Source organism: Dendrobates tinctorius, unplaced genomic scaffold (genome assembly GCF_039654945.1).
Source record: "Dendrobates tinctorius isolate UK_male_01 unplaced genomic scaffold, ASM3965494v1 ptg000371l, whole genome shotgun sequence".
In the NCBI taxonomy this organism is placed as follows: domain Eukaryota; kingdom Metazoa; phylum Chordata; class Amphibia; order Anura; family Dendrobatidae; genus Dendrobates; species Dendrobates tinctorius.
The window spans coordinates 18,864-45,152 of NW_027362037.1; the positions used below are offsets into that span (position 1 = coordinate 18,864).

General features: G+C 42.4%; 1 protein-coding gene across 1 annotated transcript in view; it reads right to left on the reverse strand.

Annotated features, from left to right (window-relative positions):
- Positions 1 to 26,289, reverse strand: part of LOC141075782 (alpha-N-acetylneuraminide alpha-2,8-sialyltransferase-like) — a 172,600-nt gene that overhangs the window by 15,693 nt on the left and 130,618 nt on the right. Inside the window, exons 2-4 of the mRNA XM_073562928.1 lie at positions 22,690 to 22,748; positions 20,694 to 20,934; positions 15,586 to 15,672 (exon numbers count right to left, since the gene is read on the reverse strand). Of these exons, the coding sequence (XP_073419029.1) occupies positions 15,586 to 15,672; positions 20,694 to 20,934; positions 22,690 to 22,748 (387 nt within the window). The remainder of the gene's footprint in view (positions 1 to 15,585; positions 15,673 to 20,693; positions 20,935 to 22,689; positions 22,749 to 26,289) is intronic.

The following is a 26,289-nucleotide window of genomic DNA, read 5'->3' on the forward strand; positions in this document are numbered from 1 at the left end:
GTGTGGATTGTGCAGACGGCACTTCAGAGCTGTAACAGGCGGGGTTGGAGGCCAGGGGAAATACTAGAGACAGTGGAGCCAGAGGCCTAAGTGGAGCACGGTTAAAAATCAGTAGGAGTTTGAATGTGGATGGAGCAGGAGACTTTGCCGTCCACACAGCAGTGGAGCAGCTGGCGTTACTGAACCCCACTAACACAGGAGCTAGTGTGTTTTTCTCTGTGCAGACGACACATCTGAGACCTGGATACAGTTGCCAACCAATTATTTAGTCGGGAAGAGGACTGGCAAATTCTGGAGAGATCCAGGCCTTGTTCATTTTCAGAAAAGTAAGCCGGTCGACGTTATCGGAAGATAGTCGCGTGCGACGGTCTGTTAGTACACCACCTGCGGCACTAAAGACGCGTTCCGATAATACACTGGCAGCAGGGCAAGCCAGCACCTCCAATGCATACTGGCTAAGCTCTGGCCATGTATCCAGCTTAGAGACCAAAACTTGAAGGGGGAAGAGCTATCTGGGAGTACACTGAGAGGGCAAGACATGTAGTCTGTCACCATCTGATGGAAACGTTGCCTCCTGCTGACTGGAGCCGTCTGTGATAGTGTAGACAATTGTGGCGGACACACAAAACTTTGCCACATTTGGGCCACAGTGGTCTTGCCTTGTGCTGAGGTGCTGCCTCTGCTCTCTCTTTGTGCCGAGTTTCCTCCAATGCCTCGACGCACAGAGCTGCTTTGTAAAGCACTAGCACCACTGCTGTCGGGTGGAATGGAAAACATGATGGACTGAACCAGTGTGTCTTGGTACTCCCGCAGTTTACGCTTCCGGTTCAACGTTGGTATGAGGCTTTGTAAGTTGTCCCGGTAGCGAGGATCTAGGAGGGTGTACACCCAATAATCAGCCGTGTAGAGAATGTGGGCGATGCGGCGGTCGTTTCTCAGGCACTGCAGCATGAAATCAACCATGTGCTGCAGACTCCCAACTGCCAAAGAACCGCTGTCCCCTGCTTGAGGCGTGATCTCTGCCTGCTCTGTATCACCCCACCCTCGCTGTACATACTGACTAGAGCTTTGTGTAACTCCCTCCTGTGGAGAGATGTCTTCCTCCTCCATCGACTCTTCCTCATCCTCCTCACAAAGTGTCCCCTGCCTAGGCCTTTGTGAGGAACCACGTAGCGCAGACTGTCCAGAAGCAGATGGCATTTGGGACTCCTCATCCTCTTCCAAAACCTCATCCCTTAGTGCTTGCAGTGTTTTTTGAAGCAGGCAGATAAGGGGGACAGTCATGCTGACTAGTGCATCATCTGCACTCGCCATCCATGTGGAATCATCGAAGGCACGCAAAACGAGGCAGATGTCCTTCATAGAGGCCCACTCAGTGGTGCTGAAGTATGACCAGCGCACACTGCGACTTGTTTGCGCCTGATGCAGCTGGTACTCCATGACTGCTGCCTGCTGCTCACACAACCGCTCCAACATATGTAACGTTGAATTCCACCTGGTGGGTAGGTCACATATGATGCGATGTTCCGGAAGGTGTAATCGGCGCTGCAGAGCAGCAAGGCGCGATCTTGCCGTGCTGGAACGCCGCAAGTGAGCGCACACTATGCGAACCTTGTGCAGCAGTGCATCAAGATCCGGATAGTCCCTCAGAAAGCTCTGCATGACCAAATTCAGCACATGTGCCAGACATGGAATGTGAGTGAGGTTGCCTAGGCCAAGAGCTGCCACCAGATTTCGGCCATTGTCACACACTACCAAGCCCGGCTGGAGATTCGCTGGCACAAACCACACGTCGCTCTCCTGCTTGATGGCATTCCAGAGCTCCTGCGCTGTGTGGCTTCGATACCCCAAAGAAATTAATTTGAGTACGGCCTGTTGACGTTTGGCCACGGCTGTGCTCATATCGGTCGTAACAGGCTCCTGCTGCGCTGTTTCTGAGGAACTTGAATAGGAGGAGAAGTCTATGTGTACAGACTGGATTCCTGCAATCCGTGGAGTTGGCAGAACACGTACAGCGCCACTCTCCAGATCTGTACCGGACTCCACAACATTGACCCAATGGGCAGTGAGGGAAAGGTATCGTCCCTGTCCATGGTTACTGGTCCACGCATCGGTGGTCAGGTGGACCTTGCTACTAACGGCGTTTAGTAGCGCATGTTTTATTTTTCCCTCCACATGTTTCTGCAGGGCAGGGACGGCTCGCCTGCTGAAATAAAAGCGGCTGGGCACGGTGTATTGTGGGACTGCCAATGCCATGAAGTCCCGGAAGGTGTCAGTCTCCACCAGCCTGAATGACAGCATTTCAAGGGCCAGTAGTTTGGCAATGCCAGCATTCAGAGCCTGTGCTCGGGGATGGTTTGCCGAGTATGGCCGCCTTTTCTCCCATGCCTGTGCTACCGATGGCTTTCGAGTGGCCTGGGAGTGTGAGGATGACTGGGAACGTGGTGCTGTGGGTGGAATGTCACAGGGTCTCCGGACAACAGTGCCAGAGGTTCTTCCTTGGCGATCCTGTGAGGAAGCCGAACCAGCTGTGTGTGAGCTGGAGGAAGAGGCCCCAACACGAGTTGAAGAGGTGGTAGGTGGTGCTGTATGTTGGCCTACTTCTTCAGTGTGTCTGTGTAACTCCACCTCGAGCTTGGTCCGCACATGTTTCCACATATTAGTGGTATTGAGGTTGCTGACATTTTTCCCTCTTTAGACTCTCTGATGACACAGCTTGCATTTGACAAAGCAAATGTCATCTGCAACTGTGTCAAAAAAGGACCACGCACTGCAAGTCTTGGTAGCGCCCGTTTTGCCTTTTGAAAGAGGAATGCTCCTAACGGGTGCCAAAGTGGAGGCTACAGGCAACCATGTCTGCCCCCTCCCTCTCTCTCCTGTTTTGGCCGTTCGGGGAATCTCGTCCTCAGAGCTGCTCTCACCACCTTCCTGTTCCTCACGCCATGATGGGTCAAGGACCTCATCATCTACACTCCCCTCTTCAAACACCTGCTTCTCCTGGGTTGTCTCGCCAGCACCGTACGCATCAGAAAGTGGCATCTGTGTCTCGTCATCATCTGATGCGTACTGAGGTGTGCTGACCATAGGCACTGGCCCACCCGCCTCTTCAGATTCAGAGGGACAAAGAAGTTGCGCATCACTGCATACTCCCTCTTCTTCACATTCTGGAATGCTGCTTGGCTGGCCCCCTCTTTCCAAGACAACAGATTCAGAGAACAGAAGTAGAGACTGTGATGGCTCCTGTCCAGGGCTCTCTGACTGCCTGGGCACTTTGGCAGGTGGTGAAGAGACAGATGGTTGCTCTTCGGTGCTCTGGCCCTGAGAGGATGTGGAAGTCATTGAAGTCGATGCGTTAGCTGCCATCCATCCGACAACGGCTTCAATATGTTCCTCCCGCAGCAGTGGGGTACGGCAAGGTCATACAAAGCTGCGCATAAAGGACTGTTGCCTGCTAAAACTGGGGGATGCTGACTCACTGGTGCACGCAGCAGGCACAGAATCCCCACATCCTCTCCCTGCAGAATCCCCACGTCCTCTCCCTGCAGAATCCCCACGTCCTCTCCCTGCTGAAACTCCACCCCCACGCCCGCGTGCCTTACTCCCTGCCTTCTTCATCTTGCTAGACTGATAAAGATAGGCAGAAAAGTACAAAGGGGGGCCTTAGTGTGCTTATTCCTGAACAGCTGTTTACAGGTAGAAGAAAGTCTTAGTTACTCACCGGTTAACGGTATTTTTCGGAGTCCATGACAGCACCACCTGAGAGAGGGGATCCGCCCTTTAGGAACAGGAAACCTACAGATACAAAAAGGGTGGCACCTCTCCCACGCATCAGTTGGATTACAGAGCACAAGAGGACTTTCAAGGTTAATGCATGGTTTATGTACAGTATTCTTTACAATTATAAACTTTTATCACCAGTGAGCATATACAAGAGAAAGACCTGCACACCCAAATTAAACTAAAGGGAGGGAATATACGGGTGCTGTCATGGACTCCGAAAAATACCGTTATCCGGTGAGTAACTAAGACTTTATTCGGTCGTCCATGACAGCACCACCTGAGAGATTTACAGAGAGTGATATCAGCTTTAGGGAGGGACTACAGCCTGCAGCACCCTTATACCAAAAGAGAGGTCTGTGGAAGCACCCAGGTCTAGCCTATAATGACTATAAAAGGTGCTCGGAGAGGACCAAGTAGCCGCCTTACATATCTGGTCAATGGAGACTTCTGATCTTTCGGCCCATGAGGTCGCCATGGCCCTGGTGGAATGCGCCCTCAGCTTCCTGGGTGGCGACCTGCCCTTTGAGGTGTATGCTATTGAAATCGCCTCTCTAATCCATCTGGCTAGTGTATTTTTCGATGCCCTACAACCTTTCCTGGGGCCTTGATGAGAGATAAATAGGGCATTATCTTTCTTCTAGGGATCGGTGACTGTCAGATATTCTATGAGCCCTCTCCTAACATCCAGGGTGTGTAGTGTCTTTTCCTTCTCGTTAGTTGGATTAGGGAGGAAGGATGGGAGAACTATTTCCTGTGTCCTATGGAAACTAGAAACTACCTTAGGCAAGTACGCTGGATCAGGTCTAAGTATTACCCTATCCTCTTTGAACTGTAAATAAGGAGGACGCCTAGATAATGCCTGGATATCGCTTATTCTGCGGGCTGATGTTAGAGCTACCAGGAAGGCTACTTTGAGGGACAGGTTTTTTAGGGAAGCCGACGAGATAGGTTCGAATGGGGTTTCCGTCATAGCAGTGAGGACTAGGTTCAAGTCCCACGGCATGAATCTATCCTTCATTATTGGCCTGGATCTACCTGCCGCCTTAATGAACCTGCTTACCCAATAATTACCAGCGATGTTGCAGCTATAAAGGGCCCCCAAGGCTGACACTTGTACTTTAAGGGTACTGGTAGAAAGCCCCATGTCCAGACCTTTTTGTAGGAACTCTAATATCTGAATTATAGGTGCTGAATCCCCAGCGACTACTCCTGAGTTTTGAAGGAATTTTTTCCAAATTCTAACATAAATTTTCGTGGTAATGATTTTTCTACTCTTAAGTAGGGTGTTAGTTAGGTCTGAGGAGAAGCCCTTCTCTTCTAATAATGACCGTTCAAACTCCACGCCGTCAGATGTAGGCCAGCCACCTGAGGATGGAAGACTGGGTCCTGGGACAGGAGATCCGGCAGAACCCAAGGATCGGACACCGACATGGTCCTGAGGCATGAGAACCATGCTCTCCTGGGCCAAAATGGAGTGATAACTATAACCCTCGCTCTGTCTTTCCTGATTTTCCTCATCACCAGGGGTAGAAGAGATAGGGGAGGGAAGGCGTAGGCTAGTCTGAAGTCCCACTTTATCAGGAAAGCATCTACCGCCAGAGGATTCTCTCTGGGATTTAGGGAGCAGAATTGTTTCAATTTCCTGTTGTCTCTGGTGGCGAAGAGGTCTACCTCTGGATATGAAAAAGCAATTAGTTCCAGCTGCGTGTAAAAAATTTCTTCTTTATTTCAACATTAAAATTATGTCATCTTCATAGTAAATGCCATACACACGGACACGGCAACGCGTTTCGATCTGTAAGATCTTTGTCAAAGCCATAGAGATACACTGATCTCAGCTGCATATATACTACATTTGATCCAATGACATGCACAAATACAATCACATGCCAATTAACTCATTAAAATTACATAGCAATGTACAAAATAAATTAAAACACATGTTGCAAAAGAGTTGCAAAAAATTTCCACAAATCAAGGGAATCATTAATAGATATTTGCCCATTTTATATGAAGATAGCAAATTGGCAGATATATTAAAGCCAGGTATTAATATAGTATCGAGAAGAGCTCCTACATTGGGAGACAAATTATCACCTAATTTATTTTCTCTCAATAATAAAACTAATAAAACTTGGTTAACCTGCAATGGTTTTTTCAGATGTGGAGCTACAAAATGCAAAACATGTAGATATGCAAATGTCACAAAAAAATTCTCTGATGCGGCAAATAAAGTGCAATATACCATAAAACAATATATCAATTGTAATTCAACTAATGTAATATACAAGATAGATTGCACTATTTGCAAATTATCATATATAGGGTGCACATCTAGAAAAATGAAGATGCGCATTAGGGAACATCTACATGATATTGAGAATACGAATAACATGAATCGTAATATATCAGCTGTGTCGCAGCATTTCATTAGGCACCATGCTAGAAATACCTCGAGTTTTAAAGTGCAAGGAATAGAACAGGTTAAAATTCCTTTCCGCGGCGGAGATTCAAAGCGACGCCTGTTAACAAGAGAGGCTTTTTGGATTTATCACCTAGATGTCCGATCCCCGAATGGTTTAAATAAACGAAATGACCTAATGCTTCATTATTGTTGAAAAGATAAATATTTCTCTTTTGCAACATGTGTTTTAATTTATTTTGTACATTGCTATGTAATTTTAATGAGTTAATTGTCATGTGATTGTATTTGTGCATGTCATTGGATCAAATGTAGTATATATGCAGCTGAGATCAGTGTATCTCTATGGCTCTGACAAAGATCTTACAGATCGAAACGCGTTGCCGTGTCCGTGTGTATGGCATTTACTATGAAGATGACATAATTTTAATGTTGAAATAAAGAAGAAATTTTTTACACGCAGCTGGAACTAATTGCTTTTTCCTATTGATTACACGTCAGTCCAGACGGAGCTCCGAGGTCTGCGGTGAACACTTGGTGAGCTGGCTTTTGTTTGCTTTCATGTTATGGTTGGACTGCCTTGCTCCCAGATCTGTATCTATTGATGGATATCTAAAGTACTAACATTGTTTATACAAGAATATTTTCGTCTTGCCTACACGGGATAACATTCTCAGAGGTCACGTTTTAATATGGCCACAGACCTGAACAGGGATCGGTCTTTAAAGGCTGCAGAGGTTTTTTTCTAATCAGCAAGAGCCAGACAGCAGTGTTACAGGCTTTAATGAGTGTCTGATTAATTTGGAAAAACTTCGTATGCAGGAAATGAAACTGTGGTGGGATCATGAAACGCTTAACAATTATGTGAGCAAAGAAATGATACCGAGAGGTTTGCGAATTAAAAAAATTCCCACCACAATCTACTCGGATGAATTCATAGAGCAATGGAATACTATTCTAGGCAATTGTTCTCAGAACTTAATGAAACTGATTGTTCGGCAGGAAGAGACTAAACTGAAAGACATTCAGCAGGAGATGGAAACAGTTAATTCGTCTATACTGCAATACAAGACATTGGCACAGTTTGATTCTTCCATAGCAAAAATAAATGAGAAAGTCTCAGCTTTGGAGGAAGAAGTTATTACTAGAAAAAAGAAAAAATTTGTGCGAGATACTAATGATTACACAAGCAACAAAGTATATGACTGGGGCAAGTGGACTAATTTTGATAAAACTCCTAAGTCCATTCTCAAACAAAGCCATGCTCATAAAAAACGCAAATATTCAAGAGCTAGACTGAACAAACCGCATGTTTCCTTTACATCATCAGACCCAGACTCCTCTGATAATTACTTGAGTGCTTCAGACGATAATGCACCAACCAGTGTGAATATAGGCCAACATTTTTCAAAAAACGCAAGAGGCGCGGGGGTCGCAAGCACCACAGGCGCAGTAGGAATTACTACCCGCAAGAAGCATTACATGACCAAGTAATTAAGAATGTGCAAAATTATTCATCCAGAGATTTAACTCCAGATCAAATTGAGATCTTATCTTTGGGGTTAAACTTTGCTCCGGATCAGGACTTTGATTTGTTCACAACTATACTAGATGTGAATAAGTTCATGCGGAACTTGACTGTCAAAAAACACTTTATGAATGATTCACAAACAACAATGAATGAAGAAGGAGAATGTGATGACAACACTCAGACAATAACTAACGAATTTTTACATATGAACTTTCAGGAGCAGGTGTCATTGGTAACTTTACAAGATTTGGATACAGAAAAAAATAGAGAGATGGAATATGTTAATCAGTCATTAAATTTTTCCACAAAAAATCCCTATTTCTATCTGGTCCACGCGAGATCTGAGTGTATGGACCGATTCCAAGATATAGTGGAAAAGGAATTGCAAATTTTGTTTAATCAAAAAAATAGTAAATTTAAAAATCTATCTGGCAAGCAATTTATAGCCCTAAGAGAATTAAAATCAATGACAGATATTGTTATAAAAATGTCAGATAAAGGTGGGGTAGTTGTGGTTCTAGATTCTAAAGATTATTATGATAAAATGATTGAGTTATTGTCAGATGAATTGACATACAGGAAACTGGATTATAACCCTTTAGAACAATTTAGGGATAAAACTAATCAAATTATCATGGAAGGTTTGGAGTTAGGAGTCATTACTAAAAAACAGGCAGAATATCTGCAAGTGAAAAAACCGGTGCTTCCAATTATATATGGAGTACCCAAAATACACAAAGGCTGTGGCATTCCTCCTATGCGACCGATTGTCTCGGGCATCGGTTCAGCACATGAGCATTTGTCACAATGGGTTGACACATTGTTGCAACCCCTTGTACAGAGGATGCCTGGCTATATTAGAGATTCCAAACAGGTGTTACAAATGTTTTCTAACAAGATGTGGCTGTCATCATATTCATGGCTTAGTTGTGATGTAGTATCATTATATACATGTATCCCTCATGATTTAGCAATAAGAGCTTTGCAATTTCATTTAAAAAGGTTTAGTAACTACTCTATGGATCTAATTAATTATATTTTGCAAGTAGTAATATTTTTGATGTCACATAATTTTTTCTCCTTCAACCAGTGTTATTATTTACAGTTGAAGGGAGTAGCCATGGGAGCCAAATTTTCACCGTCCCTTGCAAATCTGGTTATGTCGTATTGGGAATATGAATTTATTTTCTCAGATTCCAATCCTTTTTATGGACAGGTGGCATGGTATGGCAGATATATCGATGATACCCTATTAATTTGGGATGGAGATGTATCTGCCATACCTGTCTTTATGCTATATCTAAACTCTAACCAATACAATATTAAATTTACGCATGAACATAATATGGAACATATATCTTTTTTGGATTTGGATTTATTTGGTGTTGAGGGGGAAATAATCTCTACGAAAACACATCATAAACCCTATAGTGGGAATACCATCTTACATGCGACTAGCAGTCACAATAAACATACCCTCAAAGCAATACCAGTAGGAGAACTCACAAGGGTTAAACGTAATTGTAGTGAAGAGAGTAATCTAGATAGTGAACTGGAACATGTAAAGAAAAAATTAAAAAATCGCATGTATCCGGATTGGTCTTTAAATCGAGCACAACAAATAGTAAAAAATAAAAAACGCAATAAAATGATTTTTTCTGGTGGCAACGCAAATGAGACAGTTATTGGAAAGAAACCGTATATTTGTTTTCAGTTTAGTCACCAATTTCCACAAATCAAGGGAATCATTAATAGATATTTGCCCATTTTATATGAAGATAGCAAATTGGCCGATATATTAAAGCCAGGTATTAATATAGTATCGAGAAGAGCTCCTACATTGGGAGACAAATTATCACCTAATTTATTTTCTCTCAATAATAAAACTAATAAAACCTGGTTAACCTGCAATGGTTTTTTCAGATGTGGAGCTACAAAATGCAAAACATGTAGATATGCAAATGTCACAAAAAAATTCTCTGATGCGGCAAATAAAGTGCAATATACCATAAAACAATATATCAATTGTAATTCAACTAATGTAATATACAAGATAGATTGCACTATTTGCAAATTATCATATATAGGGTGCACATCTAGAAAAATGAAGATGCGCATTAGGGAACATCTACATGATATTGAGAATACGAATAACATGAATCGTAATATATCAGCTGTGTCGCAGCATTTCATTAGGCACCATGCTAGAAATACCTCGAGTTTCAAAGTGCAAGGAATAGAACAGGTTAAAATTCCTTTCCGCGGCGGAGATTCAAAGCGACGCCTGTTAACAAGAGAGGCTTTTTGGATTTATCACCTAGATGTCCGATCCCCGAATGGTTTAAATAAACGAAATGACCTAATGCTTCATTATTGTTGAAAAGATAAATATTTCTCTTTTGCAACATGTGTTTTAATTTATTTTGTACATTGCTATGTAATTTTAATGAGTTAATTGTCATGTGATTGTATTTGTGCATGTCATTGGATCAAATGTAGTATATATGCAGCTGAGATCAGTGTATCTCTATGGCTCTGACAAAGATCTTACAGATCGAAACGCGTTGCCGTGTCCGTGTGTATGGCATATACTATGAAGATGACATATTTTTAATGTTGAAATAAAGAAGAAATTTTTTACACGCAGCTGGAACTAATTGCTTTTTCCTATTGATTACACGTCAGTCCAGACGGAGCTCCGAGGTCTGCGGTGAACACTTGGTGAGCTGGTTTGTTTGTTTTCATACCTCTGGATATCCCCACTTTTGTACAATCAGATTGAATATGGAGGTGTTTAGGGACCATTCCCCTTGCTTTAGCTGATTGCGGCTTAAAAAGTCTGCCGTGATGTTGTCTCTTCCTTTTATATGCAACGCTGTTAAAGATAGAAAGTATTGTTCTGCTAGTTGGAACAACCACTCTGCTACAATCATCAGGGGTCTGGAACGGGTCCCGCCTTGGTGATTGATATATGCCACGGTGACCTGATTGTCGGAGAACACTCGCACGTGATGGCCCTGTAGATACACAAGGAGCTTTTTAGCCGCCTGCTCCACTGCTGTCAATTCTTTTAGGTTAGACGACATTCCTAACTGATGATGTTGCCATTGGTCCTGGACTAGTATTTCACCCATATGAGCTCCCCAACCGGAAGGACTAGCATCCGTGGTGACTATGCGGGTTACGTTATACTCCCAGGGCACCCCTTTAGACAAATTATCCTTGTCTAAACACCACTCTAGGGACTCCCTTGTGTTACGGGACAAGGTTAGCTGTCCCTCTAAGTAACCCCCAAGGACTTTTTGCTGTAATAAGACCTCGCTCTGTAGTTTCCTTGCATGAAACTGGGCCCACTGGACTGCCGGGATACAGGCCGAGAGAGAGCCTAGAAGAGACATGGCTTTCCTGAGGGATATGGTGGGGTTATTGGAGGCGTTCAGGATCTGATAATGGAGGCGAACAAGCTTCTCCGGAGGCAGACTGCATTCCTGTTTCTCAGAATCTAGGGTTAGGCCCAAGAATTGTTGAACTCTCATTGGTTGCAACCAAGATTTTTTGACGTTCAGCAACCATCCTAACCGTTCTAGGGCAGACATTGCTTTTTGTAGCTGTTGTAAACAATGATTTGCCGTTTTGCCTACAATAAGAAAATCGTCCAGGTAGGGGATCACCAGAATGTCTGATTCACGTAGATGGGCCATGACCTCCGCTATCACTTTAGTAAATACTCGGGGAGCGACTGCCACTCCAAAGGGGAGGGCCGCATATTGGAAATGTCGAATTGACCCATCCAACTGAACCGCCACTCTGAGAAACCGCTGATGGCCTGCATGGATGGGTATGTGGTAGTATGCGTTTTTTAAATCTAACACCACCATAAAGCAGTTTTGGAACAGCAATTTTATTGTAGATTTAATTGTTTCCATTTTAAACGGATGTATGACCAGAAACTTGTTGAGGGCCTTAAGATTTATTATCGTCCTAAAGGAAACCAACTGATGCGTGGGAGAGGTGCCACCCTTTTTGTATCTGTAGGTTTCCTGTTCCTAAAGGGCGGATCCCCTCTCTCAGGTGGTGCTGTCATGGACGACCGAATAAACACTAATTTTATGAAGTGTGTGTGTGGACTACACTTTAATAGGAGCTAATGTGGCCTACACAACTTTCAAATGTAGTGTTTGGTGAACTTTGTTGTTTTTTGTGAAAAAATACTAAAAGGATGTGACCTAAGATTTGAAAGTGATAGTATCACCAACTTTTTGGAGCTATTACAATGCAGGCAGGTAACCTACAATGCAAAAGATGAGGCTCCAAAAAAATTGGGTAATACTAATCTGGCTGCAGCTGAAGGGCACAAGCCAGAAAAAAGGCTCCTCTATCTACTCCTATATAGTGTTTGCAACCAACCAATGTAGATGGATACGGATGGATGCACACTAATAGAGAAGAAAAAATGAGCTGCAATTAAAGAAAAATATGTGTGAGGCAGTGACGCACGCTGAGCGTCCTACAACCAGACGTAGCTGCAGGACACACTACTCAGCGTGAGCTGCACTCACACACAGTCAGAGACCTCTCAGACAGCCATGAACAGTGCAGCTAAGTGGGCACTAGCACTGAAAGGCTGCAGAAAGGCTCCGCTGTCTACTACTAGTGTTTGCAACCAACGTATATGGATACGGATGGAAGCACACTAGATAGAATTTTTGAAAAATAAGCAGCTCAAAAAGAAAATGTATGAGGAAGCAGTGAGGCACGGTGGGCGGCCTACAACCAGACGTGGCTGCAGGACACACTACTCAGCGTGAGCTGCACTCACACAGCCCTTGCAGACAGCTGTGAACACTGCTGCTAGGGAAAAGCAAGCTACAGTGGTGGTTTATGTAGCCTGGGTAAAGCACAATATGTTGTGTAGAATCGCTATTTCTAACTGTCCCTCACAGTCTTCAACAGCACCCTGTCCCTAACTGAATTCACAGCAGAGTGACCAGAAATGGCGGCGGCGGCGGCTTTTATAGTGCATCATGACATTATTCAGCAGCCAATCACAGCCATGTCAATAGTTAACATGCCTATATGCCTAACAGGATGTGCCCACACTTCTGAGGATTCCCATTGGCTGAATCAAAGCAAGCGGGCTCATAGCATTATGGGAACTTCCGATTCCGGTATCCGATATGAAAAAAGTATCGAAAGCCAGTATCGGAATTCCGATACAGCTAATATCGGCCGATAACCGGTACTTGCGGTATCGGAATGCTCAACACTAATCAGGACAAATATTCAGCTCATTGCTGCAGCCCAATATCTCAAGATCCAGACAGATGAGAGGATTTGGATTTCTACTCCTTTCACTCAAGTGCTTGTCCAAACATTTTTAGTAATGACAATGAATGGCATTACATAATCTAGGTAGTAATGGTCACTGACCTCTTGATAATCCTGTTTCATCACCTCTCAGTCTCCCTCCATTCTCTTCTCTTCATTATTCCAGGTATGACATCCAGCATAGACATAGAACTGCTGAAGCCAACTGATCAAATGTTCATGCTGAAACATCATTGGAGACCATGAAGCTGATGAAACGGGAACAATGTTTGACCACTGGGTTGAATATCGCTGTTAATTATCATTTCATATTAATGTTTTTTCCTTGAAATGCTCTGACTTTTTCAACAGTGCTCATGAGGGTCTCCTAACGAGAAACCATGACCACCACTGACTTGGAAAAGAATTTGCATTATGTACACTAATTTATTTATTTATTTTCACTTATATAGCGCCATTAATTCCACAGTGCCTTACACACATTATCGTCGCTGTCCCCAATGGGGCTCACAATCTAAGTTCCTATCAGTATGTCTTTGGAATGTGGGAGGAAACCATAGAACCCGGATGAAACACATGTAAACACGAGAAGAACATACAAACTCCTGGCAGATATTGACCTTGGTTGGATTTGAACCCAGGACCCCAGTGCTTACATTTTGCCAGTTTTCACCATAACTTTATGAATGGTGGAGGTTCGATTTCTGGGATGTCCAATAATGCTGAGCATAAAGGTGCCACCTTGCTAGTTTAGTGCTGTGTCTCCTTTTATTTTGTTTCTGAACCTTAGTCCTCTTGGGTCACTCACTGTGCCCAAAAAAATCTTCAATAAAACTAGGCTGCAATTTCCCACACTCACTCTGGGCATTAGTACAATGGAGAGGACTCAGTAATACATGAAGAGGGCACCTTCATTTCCTTAATCTTTTTGGATTCCAGAGGTTTGATCACCACTGATAAAGAAGGCTTGGAAGATGCCCCTCTCCATAATCTTTGAAAATTCTTGGAGAACAGGAGAAGTGCCAGAAGACTGGAGAAGAGCAAATGTTGTTCCTATCTTCAAAAAGGGGAAGAAGGTGGACCCAGGCAACTATAGGCCGGTGAGTCTGACTTCTATACCAGGAAAGATCATTGAACAAATTATTAAACAACATGTATGTCAGCACCTGGATAAGAATGAAGTGATTAAACAGAGTCAGCATGGGTTTGTAACTAATAAGTCATGTCAGACTAACTTAATTTCCTTCTATGACGGAATCACTGATTGGGTGGATCAAGGAAATGCTGTAGATATAGTATATCTTGACTTCAGCAAAGCATTTGTCAAAGTATCTCACACAATCCTTATTGAAAAAATGACTAAGTATGGAATGGACAAGGCAACTGTTAGGTGGATTCATAACTGGCTTAGTGATCGGACCCAAAGAGTGGTCATAAATGGCTGCACATCCAGTTGGAAGAATGTCTCAAGTGGGGTACCACAGGGCTCTGTCCTGGGCCCTGTATTGTTCAACATCTTTATCAACGGTTTAGATGAAGGAATTGAGGGTAAACTGATTAAATTTGCTGATGACACAAAGCTAGGAGGGATAGATAATACTAGAGAAGAGAGAGTGAGAATTCAAAAAGATTTAAATAAACTGGAGAAGTGGGCAGCAACTAACAGAATGGTTTTTAACAGGGAGAAATGCAAAGTACTACATCTGGGCAATAAAAATGAAAAAAGCATATATAGAATGGGAGGAATAGGGCTAAGTGACAGCACATGTGAAAAAGACTTGGGTATACTAATAGATCACAGACTGAATATGAGTCAACAGTGTGATGCAGCAGCAAAAAAGGCAAATGCAATTCTAGGATGTATTAACAGAAGCATACAGTCTAGATCACGTGAAGTCATTATTTCCCTCTACTCCGCTTTGGTCAGACCTCATCTGGAATATTGTGTCCAGTTTTGGGCACCACATTTTAAAAAAGACATCAACAAACTGGAGCAAGTTCAGAAAAGAGCGACCAGAATGGTGACCGGTCTGCAAACCCTGCCTTATGAGGAAAGGTTGCAGGATTTGGGAATGTTTAGTTTGCAAAAGAGAAGACTGAGAGGAGACTTAATAGCTGTCTTCAAATATCTAAAGGGCTGTCACATTGTAGAAGGATCAACTTTATTCTCATTTGCACAAGGAAAGACTAGAAGCAATGGGATGAAACTGAATGGGAGGAGACACAGATTAGATATTAGAAAAAACTTTTTGACAGTTAGAGTGATCAATGAGTGGAACAAGCTGCCACGAGAAGTGGTGAGTTCTTCAATGGAAGTCTTCAAACAGAGGCTGGACAGACATCTGACTGGGATGATTTAGCGAATCCTGCTTTGAGCAGGGGGTTGGACCAGATGGCCCAGGAGGTCCCTTCCAACTCTACCATTCTATGATTCTATGATTCTAGAAGTATGCCATTACTTTGCAATGTGGAAATACTTTCATTGATGTCTAATTTTCGTTGGCTACCCATCCCAGAAACTTACTTATCTATTAGGATGCTTGGGTTTGCAGAGACAATGTCCGTCTTAGTCCCGACATCTTGAGTCCAATTCAGTGGAGGTAAATTCAGCCTAGAAAATAAATGTTAGGAGACCAAAACTATAAACTGGGAGAGTCACATCAAGGATGAACAATAACAGTGGAGGGCCCCTGTGAATATCTTGTGTCTACATCTCACACCTGCATTGACAAATTAAGCACACTGTTATCTTCATTTCGAGCATAGGAGCATCGCTACGAACTGTGAATCAAGGCCACGGGAAGAAGAGCTGACAATGTCTTCCTCCCATTTGCTCAATGACCACCTGCTGAACAGAAAGTCTGTGATGCAGATGCTTCCTTTGAAGTGGTCAGTTTGAATATGAGTAGAGTTGAGCGATACCATCCGATACTTCAAAGTATCGTATCGGATGGTATCGGCCGATCTTTAAAAAAAGTATCGGTATCGCCGATTCCGATACCGGAAGTCCCATTCAAGTCTATGGGACTTCCGGTATCGGAATAAGAAAAACCCTTTCCTGCCCTTGTACAGCCTCTCTGGGGTCTGTACGGGCCTTTCGGGGGGCTGTGCCGGCCTGCCAGGGGGTCTGTGCAGGCTCCGGTGGTCTGTGCCGGCCTGCCGGTGGTCTGTGCAGGCTCCGGGGGGCTGTGCCGGCCTGCCGGGGGGCTGTGCCGGCCTGCCGGGGGGCTGTGCCGGCCTGCCAGGGGGTCTGTGCAGGCTCCGGTGGTCTGTGCCGGCCTGCCGGTGGTCTGTGCAGGCTCCGGGGGGCTGTGCCGGCCTGCCGGGGGGCTGTGCCGGCCTGCCGGGGGGCTGTGCCGGCCTGCCGGTGGTCTGTGCAGGCTCCGGGGGTCTGTGCAGGCATCGTCCGATGGGACTACAAGTCCCATCTGGCGATGCCTGCTACCATGACAGTGATTGACACATTAGCCAATGATGGGACAGTAGTAGTCCCATCATCCGGCTAATGTGTTAAATGTAAAAAAAAAAAAAAAAAAAAAAATTACATGCTACATTCATACTACATACTACATACATGCTACATTCATACTACATGCAACATACATACTACATATATACTACATGCATGCTACATATATACTACATGCATGCTACATACATACTACATGATACATACTACATATATACTACATGCATGCTACATACATACTACATATATACTACATGCATGCTACATACATACTACATGCTACATGCATGCTACATACATACTACATACATGCTACATATATACTACATACATACTACATATATACTACATGCATGCTACATATATACTACATGCATGCTACATACATACTACATATATACTACATGCATGCTACATACATACTACATGCTACATGCATGCTACATATATACTACATACATGCTACATATATACTACATACATACTACATATATACTACATGCATGCTACATACATACTACATATATACTACATGCATGCTACATACATACTACATGCTACATGCATGCTACATACATACTACATACATGCTACATATATACTACATACATACTACATATATACTACATACATACCACATACATACTACATGCATGCTACATATATACTACATGCATGCTACATACATACTACATATATACTACATGCATGCTACATACATACTACATGCTACATGCATGCTACATACATACTACATGCTACATGCATGCTACATACATACTACATACATACTACATACCACATATATACTACATACATACAATACATTCATACAATACATACATAGACATACAGTACATATAACATAGAGTAACATACTTACCAATACTTGTCACATTGTTCCCCGAAGCCATTGTCGTCTACGGAATAAATATTAACATAACAAACCACAAAAATACTCACCCACGATCCGAAGCAGTCCACGAGTGTGTCCCACGACGATCTTGGGTAGAGAACTGCAGCATCAGCTGATGCTGCCGTTCTCTACGGGCTGCAGGAATCCAATGACGGAAGGTAGGTATCCTTCCGCACTGTATTCCTCCGCCACTTAAAAAAAAAAAAAGTCCCTAGTCTCACTTTATGCCATTGCTGTGTGGGAATTTCCCACACAGCAATGGCATAAAGTGAGACTAGGGACTTTTTTTTTTTTAAGTGGCGGAGGAATACAGTGCGGAAGGATACCTACCTTCCGTCATTGGATTCCTGCAGCCCGTAGAGAACGGCAGCATCATCTGATGCTGCAGTTCTCTACCCAAGATCGTCGTGGGACACACTCGTGGACTGCTTCGGATCGTGGGTGAGTATTTTTGTGGTTTGTTATGTTAATATTTATTCCGGAAAGACAATGGCTTCGGGGAACAATGTGACAAGTATTGGTAAGTATGTTACTCTATGTTATATGTACTGTATGTCTATGTATGTATTGTATGAATGTATTGTATGTATGTAGTATATATGTGGTATGTATGTAGCATGTAGTATGTATGTAGTATGTATGTAGCATGCATGTAGCATGTAGTATGTATGTAGCATGCATGTAGTATATATGTAGTATGTATGTAGCATGCATGTAGTATATATGTAGCATGTATGTGGTATGTATGTAGCATGTAGTATATATGTAGCATGCATGTAGTATATATGTAGTATGTATGTAGTATGTATGTAGCATGTATGTAGTATATATGTAGTATGTATGTAGTATATATGTAGCATGTATGTAGTATATATGTAGTATGTATGTAGTATATATGTAGCATGCATGTAGTATATATGTAGTATGTATGTAGTATATATGTAGCATGCATGTAGTATATATGTAGTATGTATGTAGTATATATGTAGCATGTATGTAGCATGCATGTAGCATGTAGTATGTATGTAGCATGCATGTAGTATATATGTAGTATGTATGTAGCATGCATGTAGTATATATGTAGCATGCATGTAGTATGTATGTGGTATGTATGTAGCATGTAGTATATATGTAGCATGCATGTAGTATGTATGTAGTATGTATGTAGCATGCAGTATGTATGTAGTATGTATGTAGTATATATGTAGTATGTATGTAGTATGTATGTAGTATGTATGTAGTATATATGTAGTATGTATGTAGCATGTAGTATGTATGTAGTATTTTTTTTTTTTTTTTTTTTTTTAACATTTAACACATTAGCCGGATGATGGGACTACTACTGTCCCATCATTGGCTAATGTGTCAATCACTGTCATGGTAGCAGGCATCGCCCGATGGGACTTGTAGTCCCATCGGACGATGCTTGCACAGACCCCCGGACATCAGCACAGCCCCCCGGCAGGCCGGCACAGCCCCCCGGCAGGCCGGTACAGACCCCCACAGGGTGCACAGCCCCCCGGCAGGCCGGCACAGCCCCCCGGCAGGCCGGCAGAGACCCCGGGCAGTCCACACAGCCCCCCGGCAGGCCGGCACAGCCCCCCGGCAGGCCGGCAGAGACCCCCGGAAGGCCCGAAATGACGGCGCATCATGATGCGCACACACCGCGCATCATGATGACGTCAGGCCGTCAATCAACTGAACTTCCGATTCCGATGCCGAATTCCGATATTGAAAAAATATCGGAAGTCGGTATCGGAATTCCGATACAGCAAGTATCGGCCGATACCCGATACTTGCGGTATCGGAATGCTCAACACTAAATATGAGCCAAAAGTTTGATGTGAAGATGAAGACACTTTTCTGTCCTTGTGCAGTTAGGCTCTTCCTCACTTTAAAAGCAGCAAAGGACAATGTCCCAGACTTTTCGGGGCCATGTTACCACATATGAATATTGTTTTTTGTGATAGGTGTAGGTTCTAAAGATATAGGAGACATATTTTCAGCATTGTGGCTCTGTGCTTTATGCAACACATTCAATTGTATTACATGTATTAAGCCAGAATTAATATTGGCCAGGGAGATATTACTGTCATGTTTCCTATCACAATTTTACCTTTCTATGAAGAGGAAACATGGCATGGATAGCATCATCCATCTGTGCATTATTCCATTATTAGATTGAAAGTGTTATTATAACCACTAGGTGAGGTAAGACAATGCACTTTGTGCGCCACTTTGTCACGCCTCCAAAAATATGACTTTCATAACAGTTTTATCTATACTGTTCATAAAAACCTCAATATTCATAATTTGGATGGAACAAAGCAGCCCAATGCAGGCAAGGACCAAAAATCTGTCACCTTCTGCATTATTATACAAGCAATGGATGGAGCTCCCATCTGCTATTTATCAGATTACAAATTTAGTTAACTCTTTGCCAGAGTGTAAGGCAGGGGGATCTCAGCCGAAGACAAGGGTCATATGTAGGTCACATAGCCAGCTTTTGCTCCATTTAATCCATGCTTTAATGTTCGCATGAGAACTCAATAGATATTTACAATTATTTTTTATAACAAACATTATTCTTCCTCCTCTCTGACAAAAAGTCATAACCAAGACTGCTACATTTGTAGGTAAGTACATGCAGGGATAGGCAGATGCAACACCAGCCTTCAGGATTGTTATGGTGAGTACAGTTGCTTCATTGGGCTAGTAAAATATTGATACAAAACAAAAAACTTATATTTCTTCATTTTACCCCCACTCCCTTATGTAAAAAAAAATCCTTAACCAAGGAAGGAACATGTGTCATGTAGCATTGTCATGGGATGTATTGTTGCTAAATTGGACTCGTTAACAGATATGTAGAGTGAAATGTGCATCTTTTGTAAAAAGATTTTGCCCTTAAATAGTACACCCTCACCACCCTGTCCTAAATGGGACATGACAAGAAAATCTAAGAATGTACACATTCCCAAATGGCAGCATCGGTATTAGGCCACTGAATTTGTGTGACTTGGACGGATGTAATCTTGGACTAGCCACAGGAAACAACAAATGATTCCAGAGGATTCTTCCTACTCGGCAATTAAAATCCATTTTATTGCATCATCTTTAAAAAAATATTCCATTTAGCAGAAATCCTTATTGTACACAGGGGGATACAAAGGGGGATCAGAAAAAGAGGTCGAGATAGATTATCCTGTGAAATATGAGGATCGAGCTTGTTGAAGTCCTCTTTTACAGCTTAACAAATATCTCAATTTGAGACCATGCGGACAAAGGGGGAAACACTTCAGACCGCCAGTCCAGATGCACTGGAACAGAGGAAGTCTCAGATGATAAATTCTCAGCTGCAAAGGATTCAAGATCGTGAAGTGCCTGCAGTTCAATCGCAGACATAGATGGATCCACCTTGGGAGAGAAATGTTTCTGAAGAATAAGTTCCAGATCCTTGATAAGAGTGAATCGATCAGAACCTTTCACTGGTGAAAGGGAAAGTCCTTTTAACAAGACCGCAATTTGTGATGAAGATGAAAAATGCTGTGAAAGGTTGATTACCTTCAAGGTCTCTTTCCTTTCTTGTCTCTCATGTTTTATAAATGTTTTTTTCCTTTTGCAACCAGTGTACGAAGATGTTGGTGATGATTGTTGATTGGACCTCCATCTTTGATTGGCCCAAATCTTTTGTCCAAAATATGATCGCCACACATTCCTTCAGAGGCAGTGGAAAGACTAGATACTGTATAGATTGTGATCTAGATTGGGTTTTGAGTTGCTTCCGGCGCTAACGGTACACCCGTTTAAGCTAGTAATCTTTGAGGTCATGTTGATATTTTTTAGTTTTATTGTTTTGTACCTCAAGTTCCCATTTAAGGAGATCTTCTTCTAAAGATGAATCAAATTTTTTGTATTCGTCACTAGGGAGTATTTCCAGAATTTTATCACATGTGACTTCAAATTCCTGTTCAATTGATTCCAAAGTTTTTTTTATCTGTGCCTATAAGTAGCTCCAATAGAGTGCGAGAGCACTTAGTGAGAGTGTCCTCCCATCTATGGTTGAAGGAAGGATCCTCAACATCCAATGTGGGGAATAGTTTAATGCGCAAACCTCTTGGTATTATATCCTTTTGTAAATAATTTTCTAAAGCGGCCTTGTTCCACCAAATTTTAATCCTTTTCCAAAAAAGTTCCCTAATTTTCAGTTTCAAGTCTTTATATCTTGTGTTTCTCTATCATTAGGCTGCCTCTCATCGAATGCCACCCCTGGTTGCATTACCCAGGTTTTGTCAGGTTTCTTATAGTCCATGTAACCTGTAAGGGAGTCTGTAAACACAATATAAACAATAATAATTATCAACCTATAAGCAATGTCTACGTGGCCAAGCGGGACACACCCCTAAGCCTAAAAACGAAGTGCCAAAATTAGGTCTAAACACGCCTCACTGACAAAGCCGAAGGCGGTGAAACGCGCGTCGTGGCTTGCGTGTCCCTGCACCCCTTCATGTACTTTACATCATGTCTCAAGGTAACATTTTGATTATATGCTATTCTTTTATTGTTTGCTTGAGACAACTCCGTCCGTAATTATCTATACTCTGGTTTGGATCCATATGCAGCAAAGCGGTCTGGATAGTTAGCCTCGGCTCTGCGGTTAGACCTGATTTTGGCTATTACTCTGCACTTTTTCTTGTATCTATATGCAGCTAAGCTGTTTGGCTGACCAGCCTCGGCTCTGCTGTTAGAGCTCATTTAGATTGTCACCTTCAGTACCTCCTTACCTGTGAGCTTTTTTATCAGACCTATAAGTCTGTTTATCTTACAGTTTGTGGATGTTTTTTCACTTCCATGCAATCAGGTGCTATGAGACACTTGTTCTTCTTGTTTTCTCTTCCTAGTGCACCATTTTGTCTTCCATGATTATCATCTGTACTTTGATTTTAGCTGTATACCTCATCTGTATGCCTCATGTCCTGTCTATTTTGTAATATATGCAAATAAAATTTTTATTGATCGATTATGGAATCCCCTTTTTTTTCACTTGGATCTTGAGATTTATATTATTGCTTTTCAGTCTAATTGGTACAATAATTTACTATGTTATTTTTTCAAAAGATCCCCTGATTTTCTAGTATAGGTATAGTGATTTAGGCTTAGGGGTGCGTATCGCTTGGCCACGTAGATATTGTTTATAGGTTGATAATTATTATTGTTTATATTGTGTTTACATACTCCCTTACAGGTTACATGGACAAAACCTGGGTAACGCAACTCGGGGTGGTATTCGGTGAGGGGCAGCCTAATGATAGAGAAACACATGATAAAAAAAAAAATTGAAACTGAAAATTAGGAAACTTATAAGAAAAAGGATTACAATTTGGTGGAACAAGGCCGCTTTAGAAAATTATTTACAAAAGGATATAATACCAAGAGGTTTTTGCATTAAACTATTCCCCACATTGGATGTTGAGGATCCTTCCTTCATCCATAGATGGGAGGACACTCTCACTAAGTGCTCTCGCACTCTGTTGGAGCTACTTATAGGCACAGATAAAGAAAACTTTGGAATCAATTGAAAAGGAAATTGAAGTCACACGTGATAAAATTCTGGTGACGAATACAAAAAGGTTGATTAATCTTTAGAAGAAAATCTCCTAAAATGGGAACTTGAGGTACAAAACAATAAAACTAAAAAATATCGACGTGACCTCAAAGATTACCAGCTTAAACGGGTGTACCGTTGGCGCCGGAAGCAACCCAAAATCAAATCTAGATCACAATCTATATCTAGTCTTTCCACTGCCTCTGAAGGAACGTGTGGTGATCATTTTTTAGACAAAAGATTTGGACCAATCATAAATGGAGGTCCAATCAACAATCATCACCAGCATCTTCGTACACCGGTTTCAAAAGGGAAAAAACATTCATAGAACATGAGAGACAAGAAAGGAAAGAGACCTTGAATGTAATCAACCTTTCATAACATTCTTTATCTTCATCACAAATTGAGGTCTTGTCAAAAGGACTTTCCCTTTCACCGGTGGAGGGTTCTGATCGATTCACTCTAATCAAGGACCTGGAACTTTTTGCTTGTAAACTTATTCTTAAGAAACATTTCTCTCCCAAGGTGGATCCATCTATGTCTGCGATTGAACTGCAGGCACTTCATGATCTTGAAATCTTTGCAGCTGAGAATTTATCATCTGAGACTTCCTCTGTTCCAGTGCATCTGGACTGGCGGTCTAACGTGTTTACCCCTTTGTCCGCATGTCCTCAAAATGAGATATTTGTTAAGTTGGTGAAGGAGGACTTCAACAAGCTCGATCCTCAAATTTCACAGGATAATCTATTCCGCCCTCTGAGAGAAGCTTTTAGGATGCTTAAAAATATTAAAGATATTGTTATCAAGAGTGCGGACAAGGGTGAGTAAGGTGGTTATTTGGCTGGTGCAGATGTACGAGGCAGAGGCATTCAGACTGCTTAATAATAAGGACTGCTAACGTCGCTTGGACTCTATACCCTTATCCATTTTCCAAAGAGAACTTACCTCTTGGATGAAGGAGTTGAATCTACTGTTATCTCTAAAAAGATGAGGGAGGCTTTATTACCAGAACATCCAGTAACTCCTACACTCTATTTGCTTCCCAAAGCTCACAAGGACCCCCTATTTCCATCAGGCAGACCTATTGTCTTTGGCATTGCGGGTCTTTGTGAACCAGCTTGCATAATCATTGACTTCTATTTTCAAAAATGTGTCGAAACACTTTCATCCTTTGTAAAGAATACTACTGATGTCCTAAAAAGGCTGGATGGTCTCACATTAGAGAGTGACATGTGGCTTGTTACTTGCGATGTGGAATCCCTGTATATGTCGATATATCATGACTACGGGATGCGAGCTGCCCAATTTTTTCTCAATATGACTAACCCTGAACGAGAATTGATCCAATTCATTCTGAATTTGTTACACTTTATATTGACTCAAAACTTTTTTGTGTTCAACACGACCCCTTCCTACAGCTCCAGGGAACAGCAATGGGGGCGTCGTGTGTGCCCTCACATGCTAATCTTTTCCAGGGGCTGTGGGAGAGGGATACGGTCCTTGTCATACCGGGTCATGGTTTTGTTGTCTTCGCTATATTAACAATATACTATTCATCTGGCATGGTTCTATGTCACAACTAGATGCTTTTTTAAGTCACTTGAACAATAATGAATTCAATATTAGACTGACTTGGAAATACAGTCAAAATTTTATTGACTTTTTGGATTTGCAAATTTCAAAATCCATAGATGGGACCATCAGCACAGACATGTTCCATAAGGCCACCACCACAAATGCATTATTGCACTTTACATCCTCACACCCGCCCAAACTTAAGAGTTCTATACCAATAGAACAATTTCTGCGGGTCAGTCGAATCTGTTCTGATGATCAGACTTTTCATAAACAAGGTAGAGATTTATCCTGTCGGTTTATGAATAGAGGATATCCGATTCATAAATCCTAATAGAAGGTACCTTGGAGTAATACTTTCAGATAGGTATATGCGTCTGATCAAATCTTCCAAAAAGAAGACCAAAAATATAGAGACAACCCCTAGATTCATCACAAAATTCAATTCTAATTGGGTGGAGATAAATAAAATCCTGCCTAAACATTGGTCGGTATTGCTTACAGACAAAGATCTACAACATCAGATAACTGTTGTGAGCTCATTTTCTCGTTCACCTTTGATGTCCGATGAACTCCCTCTGCTGGTGAAAGGAGGTGGTGAAACTGATTTGGATGGGAGAAACCTGTCACCTGAACAGATGGATTGCGATTGGACATCCGGAATCTCTGAGTTGATATAAGTCAGCCGACGCCCTGTAGGGTTGCTGGTGATTTCTCTGCTCTGAGCTCTGGCCTCCAGTTCAGTTCCTGTCTTCTAAAGCTAAGTTTTGCGCTGTTATTGTTCCATGAGATTTTGTCTGATTTGCTTAGTTTTGTGTTCTGCCAGCCCCGGCTGGGGCTCTGCTGAATTTCCATTTTTGTCCCTGATCAGTTAAATCTCTTTTGCTCTGTCTTCAGAATATATCGGAGTGCTGATATAGGGATTTTGAAGTCTAGTGACTTCAGGGCCGTTTTTCCTATCAGACGTGTTGGGACATTTTTGGTAGGGTTTTTGCGGATTGCAGCCAGCATCTTTTCTGTCCTTTCCTATCTAGTTAGTTGGGCCCCATCGTTTGCTGTTATGATTGAGTCACCGTAGGAGGCAAAAGCAGAAATACAAGCTAAGTCCAGAAAACCAGAGAAGTTGGCAACTATCAGATTGCAGACCCCTGAACCTATCAACACAACTAGCAGTAGCCGTGGGGGGTTCCTACGATGCCCTAGACCCCTCGATCACAGCCGGAGAATTACATAGGCCTAAAGAAAGAAAGGGGAAATCTAAACTGCCCCAGAGCAGACCCCAAAGCAATAGGCAATAACCAACATATAATGACGGTGAAGCAAGATGAAAATACTAACACAGACAGAAAGATAGACTGAGCAAAGACGGGGCCCAAAACTACCTAGATAGGAAAGGACAGGAAGGCTGCTGTCTGCAATCTGCCAAAACCCTATCAAAGACATAAGCCAACAAGCTGATATGAAAAAGGCCCTGAAGCAGCTAGACTTCAAAAACTAAATCAGCACTCAGGTATTTTCAGAAGACAGAGCTAAATGAATTCAGCACACCCCAGCAGGGAATGGCAGAAATCCAGAAAAACAAAGCAAAACAAAGTCAAAGCACCAAAGCAAAAGGCCGAGCAGCAAACTTAGCTTTAGAGGAGCAGGAATTCAGACTGGTCTC